Below are 18,506 nucleotides of genomic sequence, written 5' to 3'. Positions count from 1 at the left end.
GTGACTCCGGGTGGTGTACAGCTATCATTTATCCCTTTTTGCACCCTCTCTTTCCTACAGGCTGGGTCTGCATACTCTGTTTCTCCAACTCGTGGGCCGCGATGGTGGAAATTGGCCTTTTGGGGTCTCCACTCCGATAGAGCTGCAGGGCATCCAATAAGTCCGACTCCAGAGCAAACTCTGAATCCCATTCGTAGTTCTCATCCACGGACGTGTTCCTCCTGGAAGAAAAGCAAGAGAGTTAAGCCGGGTGGGGGAGGAAAATGCAAATACAGAGATGGGCTTTCCCTCAATGAGAGAGCCAGTTTGGTGCTGTGGTTAAAGGCGCCAGGCTGGAAACCGGGAGACCGTGAGTTCTAGTCCTGCCTTGGGCATCGAGCCAGCTGGGTGACCTTGGGCCAGTCACTTTCTCTCAGCCCTAGGAAGGAGGCAAGGGCAAACCACTTCTGAAAAGCCTTGCCAGGATAACTGCAGGGACTTGTCCAGGCAGTTGCCAGGAGTCAAGAGTGACTCAAAGGCATGCGTGCCTGCAAAAACACAAACACACACACACACACACAAGATCACTCAATGGTAAACCATCTTCTTTGAATGCCCCAAATACAGGCGCCAGACAGGGCTAGGTGTGTGTCTGCTGGGACTCTTAAGAGATTAACTGTGGGCTGGAGTTGACAATGCTCCAGTTCAGTGCAAGGCAAGTGGCTGTGTTTCTAAAACAGGTTACAGAGGGGAGAGTAAATAAATAATGATTTATTAAATTTATACGCCGCCGGGCTCCCAATGAGAGAGCACATGGGCCGCCTGCAAAGGAATTTAGAGCTGATGTTGGGGGAGGAAAGGGCCATTAAGAGACCACAAAATCCAGAGGTTAAAGCAAGCACGGGAAAGAAACTCCCCAACCTTTCCCCCTGCCTTGTTTTGTTTAGTATAGAAGAGGAGACAGAGAGAAATTTAGGCTTGCTGCAACAATAAAGTAGCATTCCCCGAATCCTTGCCCTGGCCTACCTCAAAGGGCTGACTGCAGCTTCCATTTTCACCAGCTGCTAGAACCTGCTGAAATCCGTACCTCCCTCCCTCCCTCCTCTCTTTTTCTAGCATAATTGTGGCAGTTAAGAGAAGTGGGGGGGGGGGTAAAGATGCCCACCTTTCATGCAAATAGATGTCCATCTTTCTGGCCGGTTGCTAGATGATTTCTTTTCGATTTCTTGGAGGTTCCTTTAATGTTCAGCCTGGCGCAGGCAGCTTCTGCTAGCAATGTTTAGCCTCATTCTGCTTCTTTTCCACCCTCTGCAGCCTCCCTGGCTCCCCCCCATCTGAGTAAGGCCCTCCCCCTTGGAGGACCCTCCTCATCCCCGGGATTGGGCGGATGGGGGTGGGGAAGTCAGGGAGGCTGCAGGGCACTGGGGAGAGGACTCTGCAAGCAGACATTTCATGGCAACCTGGCCCAGGATCTCCCCCTAAAGCTGTTCCCCTTTTAAGGACAAGCCCCAAAGGTATTCCCCTTCCTCGGTTTGAAGGTGAAGTGGTAGAATGGAAATTTGGGGGCATTTCAGTTTTGAGTTAAAAGATGCTTAGAGGGAATATCCCCACCTTGTGGTTAAGTTGGGGATAGCAGCTTCGCACCCATGGGGCCCAGCCAGCCGGGATACTGTGTCTCCCAGGATTTGGAGCATTTCCTTCTCGGCAAAAATTCTTCCAACAACCCACAAATCTCAGCTGGGCAACCTTCAGCAGCTGAGCCGAACTCAAAGGGAACTGAAGCTGGTTGCGTTCGCCCAACAGACCAGATGAGGCTGAAGGTTGTAATGCACCAGTGTAAGAACCCAACCCTTGTTGGTTTTTCAACATGAGGTGTGAACTGCTGTCTGAAGCCCGAACAGGGGTGTACTACACATCATGGGAACACCGCACTGGGTGTTCAGGGTAAGTTGAAAAGTTGCATCCTCCCTCCAAGGACGTCTGTGCCAGGGAAGCACAGGAATACCTTTGCAGACTTTCTACTGGAATCCCTCAAATCCCTTCCTGTTGGAGGTGCTGCAGCCAAACCAGAAAATCTCTACGTAACCCCCCTTTCCTCTTTCACCAGTCCTAGTGTCAGAACACAGCAGGATCATCTGCTCCCTCTTCTGCCTGAAACATGAAATGCTGCGTACCAGATTGCTTCCCACCTCCTGGGATTAAACCAAGGTTGTTCAAATCTGGCCAATTAATTAAGTATTAATGAATTATTCCATCTCCTGGCAGAACCTATCCCTGGAATAACGCATTTAATTCACAGGTATCTGCAATTCCACCAGAGGCCACCTGGGTGGGAGGCCCCACCTTAAGGACTAGAAGCTTGTTAGTTCATTTTATTCATTTCTTGAACCTCACACCCCTTCTCTGGGGACCATCTAGGAAAGATTCCAGAAAAATTCTCAGTCTCGTTTGGCTCTCGCCCAAACCACCCTAGGATTCGACCTCACCTTTTCTCCAATGCAACAACTAAACTCTCCTTCTGGGGTCTGTTCTCCTCTCCCACTGAGCTGCTTTGACAGCTGGCCACTTCTCCGAACGGGGAACTGAGGTAGCTGCCAGCCAACGAGGGCGCCAACGACGGCGGTCTTAAGAAAGAAGCGCTGCCCCGGCCGCTGCTTTGGCTCGTCAAGCTGCCCCTCAGGAACTTCTCAGAGGGGGGGCCTGGTGGGAAACCAGCAGCGGGCAATTTGTGTTTCTCGGGGGGCAGGGACTTGGGGGGCAGCTCGGGCAAGGGGAGGGCCGGGCGGGGCAGCTCGGCCTGGCGGCAATCTGGAAGGAGCTGCGACGAGGGTGATGATGGTGACGACAGCGTCCACAACCAACATCCTTGCTCCTTCGGTGGGGGGCTGTCTGCCTCAGAGCAGAGGTAAAGTGGACAAGCCAGGGACCCCGGTAAGGGGGCCCTTGCTGGACCCGTATCGGGGTCCGGGAGCCTGAGGAGAGAAGTGGACGCCAGCTCATGCTGAAAGGAGTCGGAATCAGGCTCCATATCCATGTAGGTTGGATCAGAGGCTTTGTCCTGGTCTGGCAAAGGAGGGCGCTTGGCGCTGCCCGGAAGACCGGGCTCGAGGGAGATGGGCTCTGGCGATGGCGTGTCCTCCCTCTCATTCTCCTCCGGTGGCCAATCGCCGTCCACATTCATCTCTTTGAAGAAGGGCAAACTCAGATACTGCAGGATCCCGCTCTGGACCGAATTACTCGCACCGGCCTGGAAGCTCGGAGGCTGAACTGAAGCCTTCAACGTATGGTGGGGCGAGGAGGACGGGGAAGAGGCCATGGAGCCGGGGGACCACTGGGTATCCTGGATAGCTCCGTACGGCATGGTGGCCACCGGGCTGATGCTGATGACACGCAAGGGCTCGGCCTCCTCCGTCAGGGTGCTGCTGCTGTAGTCAAAATAGCGGCCCTGCCGATGGGCAGACGCCTTGGCTTCCTGCTGGGCCTGGCCAGCGTTCTTGGGCCGCAGATGGACGCCCCTCTGCCACACGGGCTCCTTGGGAGGAGAGAAGACTTGCAGATAGGGCTCTGGCGGGGCCTCGCTGCTCTCCACGGACGGGTGGGATTGGGGTGCCGGCTGTCCTCGAGACCCATCCTCGCTCTGCACCACGAAGCGGCCGTCAGAGCCTCGGGAGATGCGTTCAAGGGGAAGTGGCCTGTCCACGTGGCTCTCGTAGAGGACATATTTGGAGCTGTTCATGGCATGGCCGCCAGAGGTATCGAGGCTGACGTTATGGCCGGCTTTCTCTCCCCAGAAGAGGGTGCGGCGAAGGCTGTGATACGGAGACCCCTGGAATTTCAGCTTCACAATGCTGTCTGGGTTAGCAGCACCTGCAGAATGCCTGTGGGTGGGAGAGAGAGACCCAGTTTGTTTTACCCACTGGTAGCAAGCTGATGCCGCTTCCACCCGACCAGAGCAATCTCCAGATGGATGGACTTCAACGCCCAGAATTCCCCAGCCGGCCTAGCTGTTGCTGAGAATTCTGGGAATTCTCCAGAGGATCCCTTAGTGGGAGAAGGCTGCCTGGAGGCCATCAAGATACATGGCCCTTCCAAAAACTGGGTCCCCCCCCCCCCTGCTGGCATCACAGAGAACTAGTCACATACTGCACGGTGAATAAATGGGCTACGAAATAAATAACGTTCAAATGAGAACCAATTCCAAACCATCACGCCATCAAGCTCCATCTCTCTGGATCCTGAGGCGGCAAAAGCCTTTGTTGAAAAGTTCAATACCTCTTAAACAAAGAGGAACAGAATCTGAAGGGTTCAAATTCTTTTCTCTGACAAGCCAGCTTCCTACAGGCAAAGGGTTTTGATTTTTTTTTTTAATTTATAGAAAACAGAATTTCAACATGGGATTTCCATCAGCTGCAAACTTCCTATTTCAACATGGGATTTCCATTAGCTGCAAACTTCCTACGTCTATGGCTGCCTGGTTCTTTGTCTTGAAAAAATAGTAACAAGAACAACAACAAAGAATTCTTTAGTTGTGTTCATAAGTTTGACTCCCCCCCTCCCCAAATCTTTTTCTGTTCCCCAATATGAGAACTGGATACTGTGATGAAGACAGAAATTTCCAGCAATAGTTCACTATGAAATTCCTCTTGTAAAGCAGGTGAACCTATTATTGAAAATATCACTATGTCTGAAACTTATATTTATATGGTAGGTAAAGGTAAAGGTTTCCCTTGACATTAAGTCCAGTCGTGTCCGACTCTAGGGGGCGGTGCTCATCTCCGTTTCAAAGCCGAAGAGCCGGCGTCTGTCCAAAGACACTTCCTCCATGGTCATGTGGCCGGCATGACTAAACGGAACGCCGTTACCTGTTCGCCGAAGCGGTACCTATTAATCTACTCACATTTGCATGTTTTCGAACTGCTAGGTTGGCAGGAGCTGGGACTAGCAACGGGAGCTCACCCCGTCACGCGGATTCGAACCGCCGACCTTCTGATCGGCAAGCTCAGCAGCTCAGCGGTTTAACCTGCAGCGCCACCACGTCCCTATATTTATATGGTACTGGTGCAGTATTCAGATTCCTAGTCATCACCATTCTCACATCTCCACTCCCAATAGAAATTTCTAGTTCTCATTGTACATGATTCCTAAACGCCCACCAAATTCAGCTCTGGGGACAAGCCATACCCAGGAATTTGCATGAATACACCTGGAAGGAGGAGTTAACAGAACACCCCTGTCAGCTTTCTACATGCATACAGGTAGTCCTCGCTTAACGACCATCCATTTAGCAATCATCTGGAGTTATGACGGCGCTGGAAAAAGTTACTTATGGCCAGTCCTCACACTTACGACGGTCGCAGCATCCCACGGTCACGTGATCACCATTTTCAACCTTCCCAGCCAGCTTCCGATAAGCAAGATCGATGGGGAGCCATGTGGTCGACTCAACGATACGTCGTTCGCTTCATGATCATGTGATTTGCTTAACGACTGCCGCAAAATGGTTGTAAAACAGGTCTGGCTTGCTTAATGACCACATCTCTCAGCGACCTGAGTTCTGGTCCCAATTGTGGTTGTTAAGCGAGGACTACCTGGAGCTGCATTAAAAGGATTCCTTTGCGATCAGACTGACAGGATACCTTGTGCAGAAGAGTGCCTTGATGAAAATATGCAGCAGCCATCAGAAAAACTTCAGCTGAGCCCAGAAAGTCACGAGAGGGTGAGGAAGAAACTCAAGACTGGCCTGCCTTGACTCTCTTTGGTAAGAGAGAGAGGGAAAGGAAAACACTATCTGGCTTTCAAGATTCTGTTATTCTAGTCCAGTGTTTCTCAACCGTGGCAGCTTTACGGTGGCTGGACTTCAACTCCCAGAATTCCCCAGCCAGTTGAAGTCCACCCATCTTACAGCTGCCAAGGTTGAGAAACACTGTTCTAGTCTATATCAATAAAGTGGCGCTCTAGTATTTCTCGTGTCTGTGCTCTGACCTTGGAGAGCTGGCACCCACGAACTGGAGGCACTGCTCTTCACGTACTTCCAGCAGCAGAACCGATAGCTTTTACCCTTCCAAAACGGGTCAAATCTTCTTGGGCTTTCAGCGTACCTAACAGGACCACCTGGCTTGTTTCCGGCCTCCCAGATGACTTGTCTCACCTCGAGCCTGCCAGATGCATGGAATCCCAGAATTCCCCAGCCGGAGAATTCTGGGAGGGGACATCCATGCATCTAGGAGGGGTCCATTATGGAAAAGAATACCCCTCATCGCTTCACTGCCCTCCCTGCGGCCTGTTTAGAAAAAAAAACAGTGGATAGAGGAGGGGGCTAGGGGAGGAACCAGGAAAAGGAAGAATTAATTAACGCAATGGTATGACTTACTGTGCAGGTAGAAGCTTCTTGGTGGAGGAAAACACAATTGGTAGATCTGGAAGGTCATGAGAACACAAAAGGGGAGATCACACGGAGAGGAACTCAAAATCAAGCAATTAATAAAATAATCTTGCAACGGGACGGACATGGCCGCACCACGACCTGCAGCCACGCCCTTGGACTCGAGTTCCCAGACGCCTCCAGAACCACCGCTTCCCATCTTCTTTAAAAAAAATCGAATTTATACTGGCTTATAAAAGCAGAAAAAAAAATAAGATAATGCCTGGGAAACGTACGTGGGTTTGGGGCCAAGGAGGGATTCGCCAAGATGCTTTTCCAGCCACAGCCCTGTCTCCTGCTGCTGTGTGAGGTGTGGCAAATGGGGAGCTGAGTGTTTAGGGCAGTGTCTCTCAACCTTGGCAGCTTGAAGATGTGTGGACTTCAACTCCCAGAATTCCCCAGCCAGCCATGCTGGGCCCCATCTTGTGCCTGACCCCTGGTGCTACCTTAGGAAGTTCAGACAATATGGCTTCCTTCACTTGGGAGGGAAACGTTAACTTCCATTCCCGGCACCCCAAAGCCCAGGGGTCACTCTGCTCCAGTGCCAACGATGGCAGAAGCCAATCTGGTGCTTTAGGAAGAATTGGTAACTCTACCTGGCGGGGTTAACAGCCACACAAAGCCTCTTCCTTTCCACGTCTTGCTGAAACAACATCCCTCCGCTACAGACTCCAGGGGAGGAGCACGACAGCTTAGCCAGCAAAGCTTTCCACGGTTCTGAAGCGGCCTAAAATTTGTGGCGCCTTATCAAGGACCGCCACACTCCTGGGCCAATCCCAGAAGTAGAGAACTGACTGTGCGCCTTCCGATACTTTGAGGTCAAGTACCCCCAGCGCACTGATGATCTGGGAGACCGTTTGTGTGTGCAAAGCTTGCTGTTCTTTCTAACCAAAGGGCTGGGTCCACACCACGTCCTGATTTTGCCTTGTTGGGATCCCCAGAAGGATTCTGCAACTGTTTTGCAATGCACTGGCCCTCCGCCAATGGCTTATGCTCCCTGGAGCAATCCCCCCCAAGGGAAACCGAGGCAGATGCCATCTGTCCAGCATTCCACAGTGGAAAATGGGACAGTAATATTGTTCCTAATGTATTTCAGCTGAGAAACACAAGCTCCAGATTCTGTGTGCTTCCTTACCCCAGGAAGGAAATGGAAATGACAAGGATCCTCTTGATCCCAAAGATCCACATGATATGCCCAAACTTCTTTCCTTGGTCAATTGGATTTCAGAAGGGGCAGCCTGGTGAACCCCTGCCCACCATAACCTCTTCCTTGTCCTGTCCTGCTGCTGCTTTTGTTATCACGTAACTGTCGCGCTTTGCGGGGCTCAGCAGCCAGCCTACCTTGCCTGCGTTTGCGGAGACGGGCTGCTCTCCTCCGGTTCATAACGCAAGCTGCCATGGCGCTGAAGATGATGGCCACGCTAAGGAAGCAGACGCCGCCAATGACCCCTGCCAGCACAGGCTGGGGTAGGGCCTCGGGGAGCTGGGTACGGGAAGGGTACACCTCCATTCCTGAGGGCACAGAGAAAAAGCCAGAGGAGTTTAAAAAGTAGCATTCACACAACACATCAAGCTTGTTTAGAGTTCACGGAGGCATAGATATTGTCCAAGCCCAGCCTGTGTATGCAGTGAACTGCTAACTAAAGTATTATGGGTTGTTGTTCTGTTTTGCTTGTTATAAACAGTGGAGAGTCAGTAAACGATATATAATCTGCTACTGAAGATTACCATCTAAGATAACCACCTGGGGTCACACAACCACAGCTTGTGGAATTAGCCCCAGTTGGCCAGGCACAACCCACTTGTTCCACCAGACTTGGTTTCTCCAAGGTGTGCCCAAACAGGCAGGGGGTGAAAGTCACAGCGCTCTCTTGCTTGCCCACTGCAAACAATCGGGGGTAAACGGCATCTGAACATGGAAGTTCTATGACAAAACTAGGATCAGAAACGAAGCAACACCAAAGCAGAGGTTTGAAAGGGCTAATTATTCCAAATTGGGGAGTAGGGAAAAAAATAAAGAGGAATAAAATCTCCTGAGCTAACCTAGGCAGAAACTGTACAGGTAGTCCTCGACTTACATCCATTCGAAGTTACGACAGCATTGAAAAATGTGACTCGTGACCAGTCCTCACGCTTACGACCGTCACAGCGTCCCTGCGGTCATGTGATCTAAATTCAGGCGCTTGGCAACCTGCATGATTTATGACAGTTGCAGCATCCTGGGGTCATGTGACTGCCATTTGCGACCTTCCCAGCTGGCTTCTGACAAGCAAAGCCAATGGGGGAAGCTGGATTCGCTTAACAACGTGATTCACTTAATAACCATGGTGATTCGCTTAACGACTGCAGCAAAAAGGTGGTAAAATTGGGTGTGACTCATTTAATGACTGGCTCACTTAGAGACAGAAGTCCCGGTCCCAATTGTGGTCATAAGTCAAGGACTATCTGTAACATAATTTGGAATCTCTGGAAAAGAAAAAAAATTACTCCTGATATTTAAACAGGCAACAAATGAGGTTCTTTTGGACTGTTACCAAAGACAGTTCAAACAGGTTGAAGCACATCTTTGGCTAGCTGCAGGATTTACTATCCTCTCATACGCCACATCTTTGGACTTACCAGTGGTTGAAACATTGACGATGTTGCTGGGGTCACTGATGTAGCCACCGGCAAAAGCCACCAGGCGGAACTCATAAAAGGTATCCTGTGTTGGAAGGGGGAAGGAGACAGGAGACGGACTTTATGACCATCCACCCCACCATGACAAGCAAGCAATGGACCAAGGCTTTATGTATACAGACAAAAATAAAATCGGGCCAGCAGATAGCCCTCAACTGGATAAGCCACTCACCTTTTCAGATTCTATACATTCTCCCTTCCAAAAACATTCCACTGGGTTTTGCGTTTAAAATAAAGAGGACTAGAATCTTGGCTGCTCCTTCTTTTAAAAAGTGAACCTTGAGGTTCTCAGGCAGGGAGGCATTCATATTCACATCAGAACAGGCAACATACTATCCAGATCTGTCCACCAGACTTTTGGTGCTACCAATTATTATTATTTTTTAAAGAAACCCATCCTTTTAATAAGGATATAATTAAATAGGATGCTGCAAATTAAGCACCAGCCTCAAGCATACTTATTAGCAAAAACACTTGCTGTAAATGGCTCTGTTGAAGGGCCTGGGGGATTAAGTGTCTCTGCGGTGCTACATTCCATAATTTTGGCGTTTTACTTTCCCACTTAATTGAGACTTGAACTGAAACAGTTACTCTAATGAATTATTAGCCCGATTGTGTGGTTTTTTTTTTTAAAACTATGGAAGTTCTAGAGTCTGGTCGGCTTCAGGCGGGGGACATGTTTTCATACATAAATAGCAAATTGCACACCAATAAAAAATAAATGGTGTGGCGGGCCTGACCACCCCCACCCTAGGAGCCATGTTGTGAATGCACCCTGGGCATGCTTCCACCATCCTAAACTTGGCTCCCCCCTCCCAATTAGTGCCTGATACTTATGCTAAATAATTCATTTTTTTCCATGCAAGCCCCACCCCTCTGGTTGAGGATTCTCCAGGGCCTTGCAAAACCTTGATCCCGGATCCTTTTCAAACGCACCTTGATGAGTCCCGGCACCAGGAACTGGGTCTCAGAGCTGGGAATGGTTCCACTCAGGACCTCCCACCTTCCCTGATCCTGGCGCAGCTCCAGGGAATATCCAGCCAAGGCTAAAGGGTCGTGGAGTGGAGGTTCCCACAGGAGGAGGACGCCCCGCGTGGTCTCGTTGGATCTCAGGAATTGGGGTGGGGAAAGGAAGACCAGGGAGGCAGTGGTGGGAAAGACCAGGGACACTGTCTGAGTTGGGAACCCTGAAAGAGGGAGAAGAGAAATGGAATTGTATAGGTAGTCCTCAGCTTATGACAACTGGGACTGGAACTTCCGGTCACCAAGCGATGTGGTTAAGTGAGTTGTACCCGATTTTATGACCTTTTTCGCCGCAGTCGTTAAGCAAATCACTATGGCTGTTAAGTGAATCACGTAATTGTTAAGTGAATCACACGTTCACCCATTGATTTTGCTTGTTGGGAGCTGGCTGGGAAGGTCACAAATGGTGATCATGTGACCTGAGGACGCAGCAGCCGTCATAAACACATGCCGGTTGCCAAGTGCCCAAATTTTGATCATGTGACCGCAGGGATGCTGCGACGGTTGTAAGTGTGAGGACTGGCCGCAAGTCACTTTCTTCAGCGCCATTGTAACTTTGAATGGTGGTTAAACAAATGGTTGTAAGCCAACGACTACCTGTATTGAGGAACGCAGATCTCTTTGGCCCTCCTAATCTTCCTGCTTGACCTGACTTTTGCAGAATTTATTTTTAAAACTAAAATACTGCTGGGTCGGAAAGCCAAGCACCGGTTTCCCACATCATTTGCATCTGGAGGGAAGCTTCCATGTTGTACTGGAACGGTGCAGCACATTCTAGGAAATTCCTTTGCCTTTTCAGCCATGTGCCCCCAGAGGCAAGTCAACTGTGTTGTGAGGGCACCCGCCAGAGGCTCTGAATGTGCTCCCAGCTCAGAAAGGTTATGGTAAAGGAATATAGAGCTGATTTTGAGGATAGGGGAGGAATGAGTGAGCGGTCAAGGGGTGACCTGCACAAAGATTCCATGGTCCTGGGAAAGAGGAGAGGGTGAGAAAGAAACTCAAGGTCACCCTGCCTTGATTTTCTTTAGCATAAGGCGGGACAGAGAGAAACATGGGCAGGCTTTCAAGATTCTGTGATTCTTCCTTACTACAATAAGGGGCCTTCCTGGATCCCTGCCGTGCCTGTTTCTTGACCCGGTCAACCTCAAAGAGCTGGCAGTTACCTCCCCTTGGGCTACGCTGACCAGAAACCTGGGGATCAGAAGAGGGAAGCTAATAACCACCCACCCAGATCAACGCAACCGGGAACGGCTTCTCACCCAGTGGCACGGTGGAGATGATTTCGCTGAAAGGGCCGCTGCCGAGCTTGTTCTGGGCCAACACACTGAACTGATAGCTCGTGTCCGGCTGCAGGTTCTCCACAAGGATGTGGGAAGCCCCCACCGGCACCGGCAGCGAGGTCCAGTCGTGGTGGGGGCGGTTGAGGCGTCTCAATCTATGGTGCAAAAAACAATTCGCATGAAAGAACGCACGGAGAAACCGGAATCCCAGCTTAAAAAAGAGGGGTGAATTTCTTCTGCCCCCACGGAAAGAAGACAGAGATTCGACAAAGTTTTGGACAAAGCCATCTGGAAAGTATTTTTAATACGGTCAGAAAGAAAGAGAGGGGGGAAAGGAAACAGGCCGGCCAGCAGCCCACAGAGAATGGCCCCAAAGACCTACATTGGTGTGTACCAGATGCTGAATCTTTGGAAATAGCCTCCATCGAATCCTGGCTCCCAGGTCACATTAACCGCCTGTGGTAGGGGCCACACGGAGACGTTGGCCACAGCATGGGGGCTGGTGCCTGGCAGGGGGAGAAGGGAAGCTGCATCAGTTTAACTCGATTCAGCGGAAGGGCACCGATTAAGAGATTTAGGGACGATCACAGGCAAGAGAGTTCATCGAACAAAATTTGAGGGATGCAATAACCACCTCCAAGTCACAGCGAACACCAGAACTAGCGTCCTGTGCTTTTTAGAGACCAGGGTGGACATCGGGAGAAAAGGCGTGCCGATTCAAGCTGTCGGCCGAACGCGACGCTCCCTCACGAGCGGTGCCGTCGGCGTGTCTTTCACACCCAAACGCTTTTCAATAGGCTCCCAGGCTGGTTAGGGAAGTCTACCACCCGCCCTCTGAAGTGAGAACTCACCCAACACGTAGACAGTGGTGGCAGCACTGACCCTGGCCACGCTGTTGCTGGCGGCACATTCCCACAAGCCGTGCTGCTCCTTCGTCAGGGGCCGCAGGATCAGGCTGCTGTTCCTGTCCACGTGAGCGTTGACCGGGGTCTTGCTACCCATCTGTACCGCAGGAAACCAGCCAAAAAAAAAAAAAAAGCAAGCAATCGGGTTGTGTTACATATGCTGGGGGGTCTGCAAGGGGATTAAAAAAAGTTTAGAAGGGGCCACCGCCATGAGATCACCCCCTCTGCCCAGCTTTACATGTGTGATGCCGTATGTAAAAAAAGGCGGGGCTTTGATCACATGGGGCTTTGACCGGCTGTGTCCCATGACATCTGCCTAGCCAATTTGATCCTGCAGGGCTGGCGCGCCCCGGATTCCTTCAGCTAAACAGTGTCATCTATCGGGGCCCTGAAGGTGCGCCTTCTCTCTCGCAGCGTCTGTCCTATGGAATGAGGTCTCCCCTAAGATCCAGATGGCCCCCACTCTACTGGTGTTCAGAGGAGCTGTGAAGACCTGGATCTTCACCAGGACTTCGGTGAGGGAGGAGACCCCTTGCTTCATCACTGTTGCCATTTATTTTTTTAGTGTTATTGGTAATATCATAATTCCCTTGATTGTTGTGAGCCGCCCAGGGTCACTGAGAGTCGGGAGGCATGCAAGTTTTGTTTTATTTTATTTATTTATATCCCACCTTTATTATTTTTATAAGTAACTCACGGCGGCGACTGTACCCAATGCTCCTTCCTCCTCCTATTTTCCCCACAACAACAACCCTGTGAGGTGACTTGGGCTGAGAGAGAGTGATTGGCATTAAATTATAATTTAGTAATTTATTATTATTATAGTGGTGACTGCCATCCTGACTTCTTTGACCCCCACCCCGTGGACACCTTTGGCAGATACAGCACATTTTTTATACTGTGGTTTGAGGGTTGCAGGCCACCTGGGTAAGGGTGTACACAACAGGCAGTACTGAAAGGTTATTTTAAAAAACGCAGCTACTGAATCTCCCAGAAATAGTCTGACTTTTGCAAAGCGGCTGAGACTCACTTTTGTCCAAGACACGATGGGTAAAGGGTCCCCTTGGGCGACGCACGGAATTAGCAGCTCCCGGCCCAACTCCTGGAAATATTCCTCCTTGGGCCGCAGGCTGAACACGGGAGGGTCCTGGAAAATGAAACGCAGGAGAAACAACACAAGGGGGAGCAACTGTTAGGAGCAGAACAACAGCTTAAAACTGCTGATAAAAGGGCCAAGCAGGAGTTCTTAAGCAGGATAGAAGTTTTTCAACTGGCTTAAGAACCACTGATCACATGCACAGCGCAGCCCGAGCTATCCCTAGTTAACACGCAAGGCCTGCCAAATTCAACATTACAGCTCGTCCTCGTTTAGCGACCGTTTGCAGTTACGACGGTGATGAAAAATTAACTTTGCAACCAGTCCTCACACTGACAACCTTCGCAGCAAAGGAGGAGATGGGTGATGACAAATTTGATAGATAGATAAATAAATAAAGGAAACCCGGAGTCAGATCGTAAGCACAGTCGTGGTTTCACTTAATGACCGCTACTACGGTCATAAATGCGAACCAGTTGCCAAGCACCCAAATTGTGACCGTGTGGATGCTGCAATGGTTGCACGTGTGAGGACCAGACTCAAGTTGCTTTTCCAGCACCGTCGTAAGTCCGAACTGTCACTAAATGAATGGCCGTTAAGCGAGGACTACCTCAACAGGAAAATGACCAACATATTAAACATCTAGGAGAATAAACACATCTCTGCCGGCACTGACAGAGAGGAGATGCCTGGAATATTTTATTAAGGAGCTCAGAGTTCATTTTCTTACTCACTTTGAGGAGGACCCGTGTGGGTGCTGAAGTGCCAGCTGTTCCAAAACTGTTGTATGGGGTACAAGCATACACACCAAGGGCGTCATCGTTGCTTGTGGCAATGACAATAGTCCCGTTGGCTCTCAGGGACCAGCCTGGGAACTACAGAAAGGGAGAAGGCGGGGTTCAGAAAAAGAATCGGATAAAACACCAATGAAGCTGGGGGATGCACCCCACTCCGAACACATACCTTGCCTATCTCCAACGGCTGCCCGTCTTTGATCCAGCTGACAAAGAGCAGGGGAGGGTTGGCTTTGCTGGGGCACCTGATCGTGCCTTGCATTCCAATTGGCAGAAGGGTCTCTGGAGGCATGTCACTGACTCGAGCAGGATCTGCAGGTGGAGGACAGCATGGTGTCAGAAGTGGGATCATGAGGTCTGGGGATGGGGAGGGAAGCTAGAAAAGAATTAGGCAGTAGCAAAGGAGGGCCTGGGATCATGAGATCAGGGGGTGAATTAAGAAGCTAAAAAGGAACTAGGCTTAGTGAAGGTGGCATGGTGTCAACTGTGGGATTGTGAGGTTAAGCAGTGGACTGAGAAGCCATAAAGGAACTAGGTCTAGTGAAGGTGGCATGATGTGGATTGTGAGGTTAAGGGGTGGACAGAGAAGCGAGAAAGGAACTAGGTCTAGTGAAGGTGGCATGGTGTCAGAAGTGGGATTGTGAGGTTAAGGGGTGGATAGAGAAACTAGAAAGGAACTAGGTCTAGTGAAGGTGGCATGGTGTCAGAAGTGGGATTATGAAGTTAAGGGGTAGACAGAGAAAGAGGATGAGAAAAAGAAAGCGGCAAAGGCTTGAATTAGGAAACACTGGCAAAGTGCCGGGATCTTCAGTTTGGGCTAATCCAGACTTTGTGCCACAGCTGAACAGTTAATGGGGAATGTGAGAGGACTTTTTTTTTTCAGATGAAGTTAATCCAACTCCTACCATCCAAGGTGCAAAATTAGGAATCTCTCTTCACGAGGTCTCCCCCCAACCCCATTTTGGTTATTTCTACCAGCTGGTGATCTGAGTTGATGGGGCTGCAATTGGAATAAGCAGAGCTTACACAGAACCGTCAGGAAGGCAGAAGCCGAGGGGGGCTTCCTCAGCCCATTGCTGGGAATGCAAGTATATTTTCCGGAATCCTCCGGGGTCGTTCTCTGGACCAAGAGGCTTCCATCAATCAGGATTTGAATCCGCGATCGGAGATGGCTGGAGGCCAGGAAGGAAAGAGAGGTCAAACTAAGCAGCATTAAGAGACAGCTCCCTTGTCATCCTAGCTCGGTGTTTCTTAATTGGCCATTTTAAGGTGTGTGGACTTCAACTCCCAGAATTCATGCTGGCTGGGGAATTCTGGGAGTTGAAGTCCACATATCTTAAAGTTGCCAAGGCTGAGAAACACTGTCCTAGATATTAGCTTAGACCAGCCTTCTGTTCTCTGGACACCCTTCTGATATGTAGATTTAATTCCCAGAAATAAATAGGCCCTTTCCTAAGAATTCTGGGAGAGGAAGTCCACACTGTTGAAGGCTGTGGAGAAAGCTGCCTTATGGGTTTTAAAAGCGGAGGCTGCAACAAAAGTTTGCAGCGTGGAATAGTCCCGCTTGGAATGCTGGCCACTCAGTGATTTCCGATGATGCTTCATTCACTCCCCAACCAGGAAGAACGTCTTGGGGTGATTTCCATTTCTTCTTCCTTCCCTCCCCTTTTCCCACCTGAGATGAAACACATTGGTGGTCCCCTGAAACCAGCTGTACGTGAGGTTGGCAGGGTAGGCTTCAGCTTGACAAGCCAAAAAGGCATCTTGGGTGAGGTTGACGGTGACGTCCTCGGGGGGGACAACAATCACTGGCGGCCCTGACAGAAAAGGAGGAGACGGAAAATCGAATTTCTGCAGAAACTGGGTGGAAAAGCGGAGACTGTAGTTGAACCAGCGCCCCAACGGGAGAGATCTTTGAAGCCACTCAAAGCTTGCGTTCACACAACACAGGAAGGCTAGTTTGTTTTAACCTTGGGTAGGTTTGTTTTGTGCCTAAGCATGCTGTGGGGAACTTGGCTTGTTGGCTTAGTTAATGATTTGTATCCAAGATAGAGCTATCTACATGTAGTCCTTGACTTATGACCATAATTGGGACCGGAACTTCAGTCGCTAAGTGACGCAGTCGTTAATCGTGTGATCATGTCAATTTTATGACCCTTTTTGCCACGGCTGTTAAGCGAATCATGTGGTCGTTAAGTGAATCTGGCTTCCCCCACTGATTTAGCTTGTAGGAAGCCAGCTGGGAAGGTTGCAAATGGCGATCATGTGACCCCAGGATGCTGCAACTGTCGTAAGTACATGCCAGTTGCCATGCGCCCAAATCTGTGGGGACACTGTGACGGTCGTAAGTGCAAGGACCAGTTGCAAGTCACTTTTTTCACCGCTGTCGTTAACTTAAGTTGGATGAACTAATGTTTTGTCTTGGTAAAAGCCAGACCCTTTAAACCAGGATCTGGCTTCATTTACAACCATGAGGACTGGAACCTTACTTTCGGATTTGAAGAGTATCCCACCTTGGTGGCAGAGCACCGGCGGCATGTCCAGAACCTCCATTTCGATCTACGGCATTTCCAAGAAGGGCGGGCAAAAAACCTCGCTGGCAAATCTAAGAGGCTGCTGCTGATCAGAGTTGATAATGCAGGTAGTCCTCACTTAACGACCTGTGATTCTCACTTAACGATGGCAAAGGGGACTGCCGGGATTGCCGTAGCTAAGCGATGCGGTCACACGACGTCGCGCTTTACGACCACATCGCTCAGCGACGGAAATTCCGGACCCCGTTGCCGCAGTAACCCGAGGACCACCTGTATGGGGTTTGAGGAAATCTAAGTTATTAAGGCAATCTGGGGATGGTGTAGTGAAGCCTGCTGGGTGCAGGGGGCTGGACTTGATGACCTCTTAGGTCCCTTCCTATGAGTCCTCCTTCGGGTAATTAGCCTCTCTGGGTCAGAAAGGGCTTACCTTGGACTAGGAGGTGGGTCGTGTGAATGACAGTGCCTTCCTGATTGCTGGCATGGCAGGTGTACACCCCAGCGCAGGTCCGTCCTACTCTAGCGAAGAAGAGTGTCCCGTTTTTCACCTGAGAAAAAGATCAGGGGTTAGTTTTGGCTGGGCGATGCCCTGCTGGAGACCGGACCCAAATCCTCAGGGTGCTGGGGGGGAGCGTCTCTCATCCCTGACGGTCTGCCCACAGAGCTGGAAAGCGAGGCTGCTGCAGAGCCAGCTAAATTGGGGTCTTCCTTTCTGCATTAACCAGAAAACCAACGGTGAACTTGAAAAATGGGCTTTTTAAAAATCCCCTTTCCTCATTGGTGCTGTGTCTCAACTGAACTGGCAGGCAAGACTTCTATTTTTTAACGCAGAATGTTCTAATGGGGAAGTAGTCCATACTGAGAGCAAAACCAGCATCTCACACTGGGGGGCATCGCTGTGACCATCCCGTGAGCATTTTAAGGGCGGAACAGGCGTTTTGAGAATTGAGGGCTGTTTGGCACTCAAAATCCTTTCGGGATAGATGACAGACCTGTTTTAAGCTTGCAAGGTTTTGCATCCCCTTAAAATCTTGGTTTTTTCACCATTGATTTACACTACAAGTAGTCCTCACTTAATGACCGCAGCGGGGACCAGAATTTTGGTTGCTAAGTGAGGCAGTCGTTAAGCAAGGCACCAAGTGACCAGACCTGATTTTATGACCATTTTTACTGTGGTTGTTAAGCAAATCATGGCGATCATTAAGCAAATTGTGGCAGTCATTAAGTGAATCAATGGTTCCCTATTGATTTGGCTTGTTGGAAGCTGGTTGGGAAGGTTGCGAATCATGATCACATGACCACAGGATGCTGCAACTGGTCATAAATGTGAGCTGGTTGCCAAGCATCCAAATCGCAATCACAGGGGTGGTGTGATGGTCATAACTTCGAGGACAGATTGTAGGTAACTTTTAAAGTCCTGTAGTATCTCCAGACCATCAGTAAACCAATGGCCATTAAGTGAGGACTACCTGTATATTCTTTTAAAGTGCTAAACATACTAAATATAATAAGTAGAGCACTGTAAGGTTAAATACGTGAGCTGGAAACTCACAATGGCCCAGTTCAGATGATCCTCCTGTGGAGCATTTAGTTTACACTACAGAATGGAGTAACCTGGATCAGGTTGTCAGAACCTTAAATTTTGGGCAAAAGCAGTTTCCTGTTGTCATATTTTGTTGCCAGATCTGTTGCTGCACTGTGAGGAATCCTGTTGCAATTTCTCAAAAGTTTTGCTTCCTGGGGAAAGAGGCTTCTATTTTTCTACCTCATTTCCAAGGGGGCCTGTGAATTTCTCTTT

The 18,506-nt window shown here is 49.9% G+C and overlaps 2 protein-coding genes across 2 annotated transcripts in view; both read right to left on the bottom strand.

Annotated features, from left to right (window-relative positions):
- Positions 1–18,506, bottom strand: part of TAGLN2 (transgelin 2) — a 288,943-nt gene that overhangs the window by 23,290 nt on the left and 247,147 nt on the right. The window lies entirely within an intron of this gene.
- Positions 1–18,506, bottom strand: part of IGSF9 (immunoglobulin superfamily member 9) — a 29,426-nt gene that overhangs the window by 1,100 nt on the left and 9,820 nt on the right. The window contains exons 5-19 of the mRNA XM_063316659.1: positions 17,139–17,256; positions 15,853–15,994; positions 15,204–15,349; positions 14,347–14,489; positions 14,118–14,258; positions 13,318–13,434; positions 12,234–12,384; positions 11,765–11,888; positions 11,362–11,537; positions 10,016–10,266; positions 9,020–9,104; positions 7,742–7,912; positions 6,350–6,395; positions 2,466–3,857; positions 76–221 (exon numbers count right to left, since the gene is read on the bottom strand). Of these exons, the coding sequence (XP_063172729.1) occupies positions 76–221; positions 2,466–3,857; positions 6,350–6,395; positions 7,742–7,912; positions 9,020–9,104; positions 10,016–10,266; positions 11,362–11,537; positions 11,765–11,888; positions 12,234–12,384; positions 13,318–13,434; positions 14,118–14,258; positions 14,347–14,489; positions 15,204–15,349; positions 15,853–15,994; positions 17,139–17,256 (3,349 nt within the window). The remainder of the gene's footprint in view (positions 1–75; positions 222–2,465; positions 3,858–6,349; positions 6,396–7,741; positions 7,913–9,019; positions 9,105–10,015; positions 10,267–11,361; positions 11,538–11,764; positions 11,889–12,233; positions 12,385–13,317; positions 13,435–14,117; positions 14,259–14,346; positions 14,490–15,203; positions 15,350–15,852; positions 15,995–17,138; positions 17,257–18,506) is intronic.

The sequence above is a fragment of the Candoia aspera genome, chromosome 17 (assembly GCF_035149785.1).
Source record: "Candoia aspera isolate rCanAsp1 chromosome 17, rCanAsp1.hap2, whole genome shotgun sequence".
NCBI classification, from domain to species: Eukaryota; Metazoa; Chordata; class Lepidosauria; order Squamata; family Boidae; genus Candoia; species Candoia aspera.
Note: the sequence above shows the minus strand (reverse complement) of the source record. Positions and strands in the feature narration are given on the sequence as shown.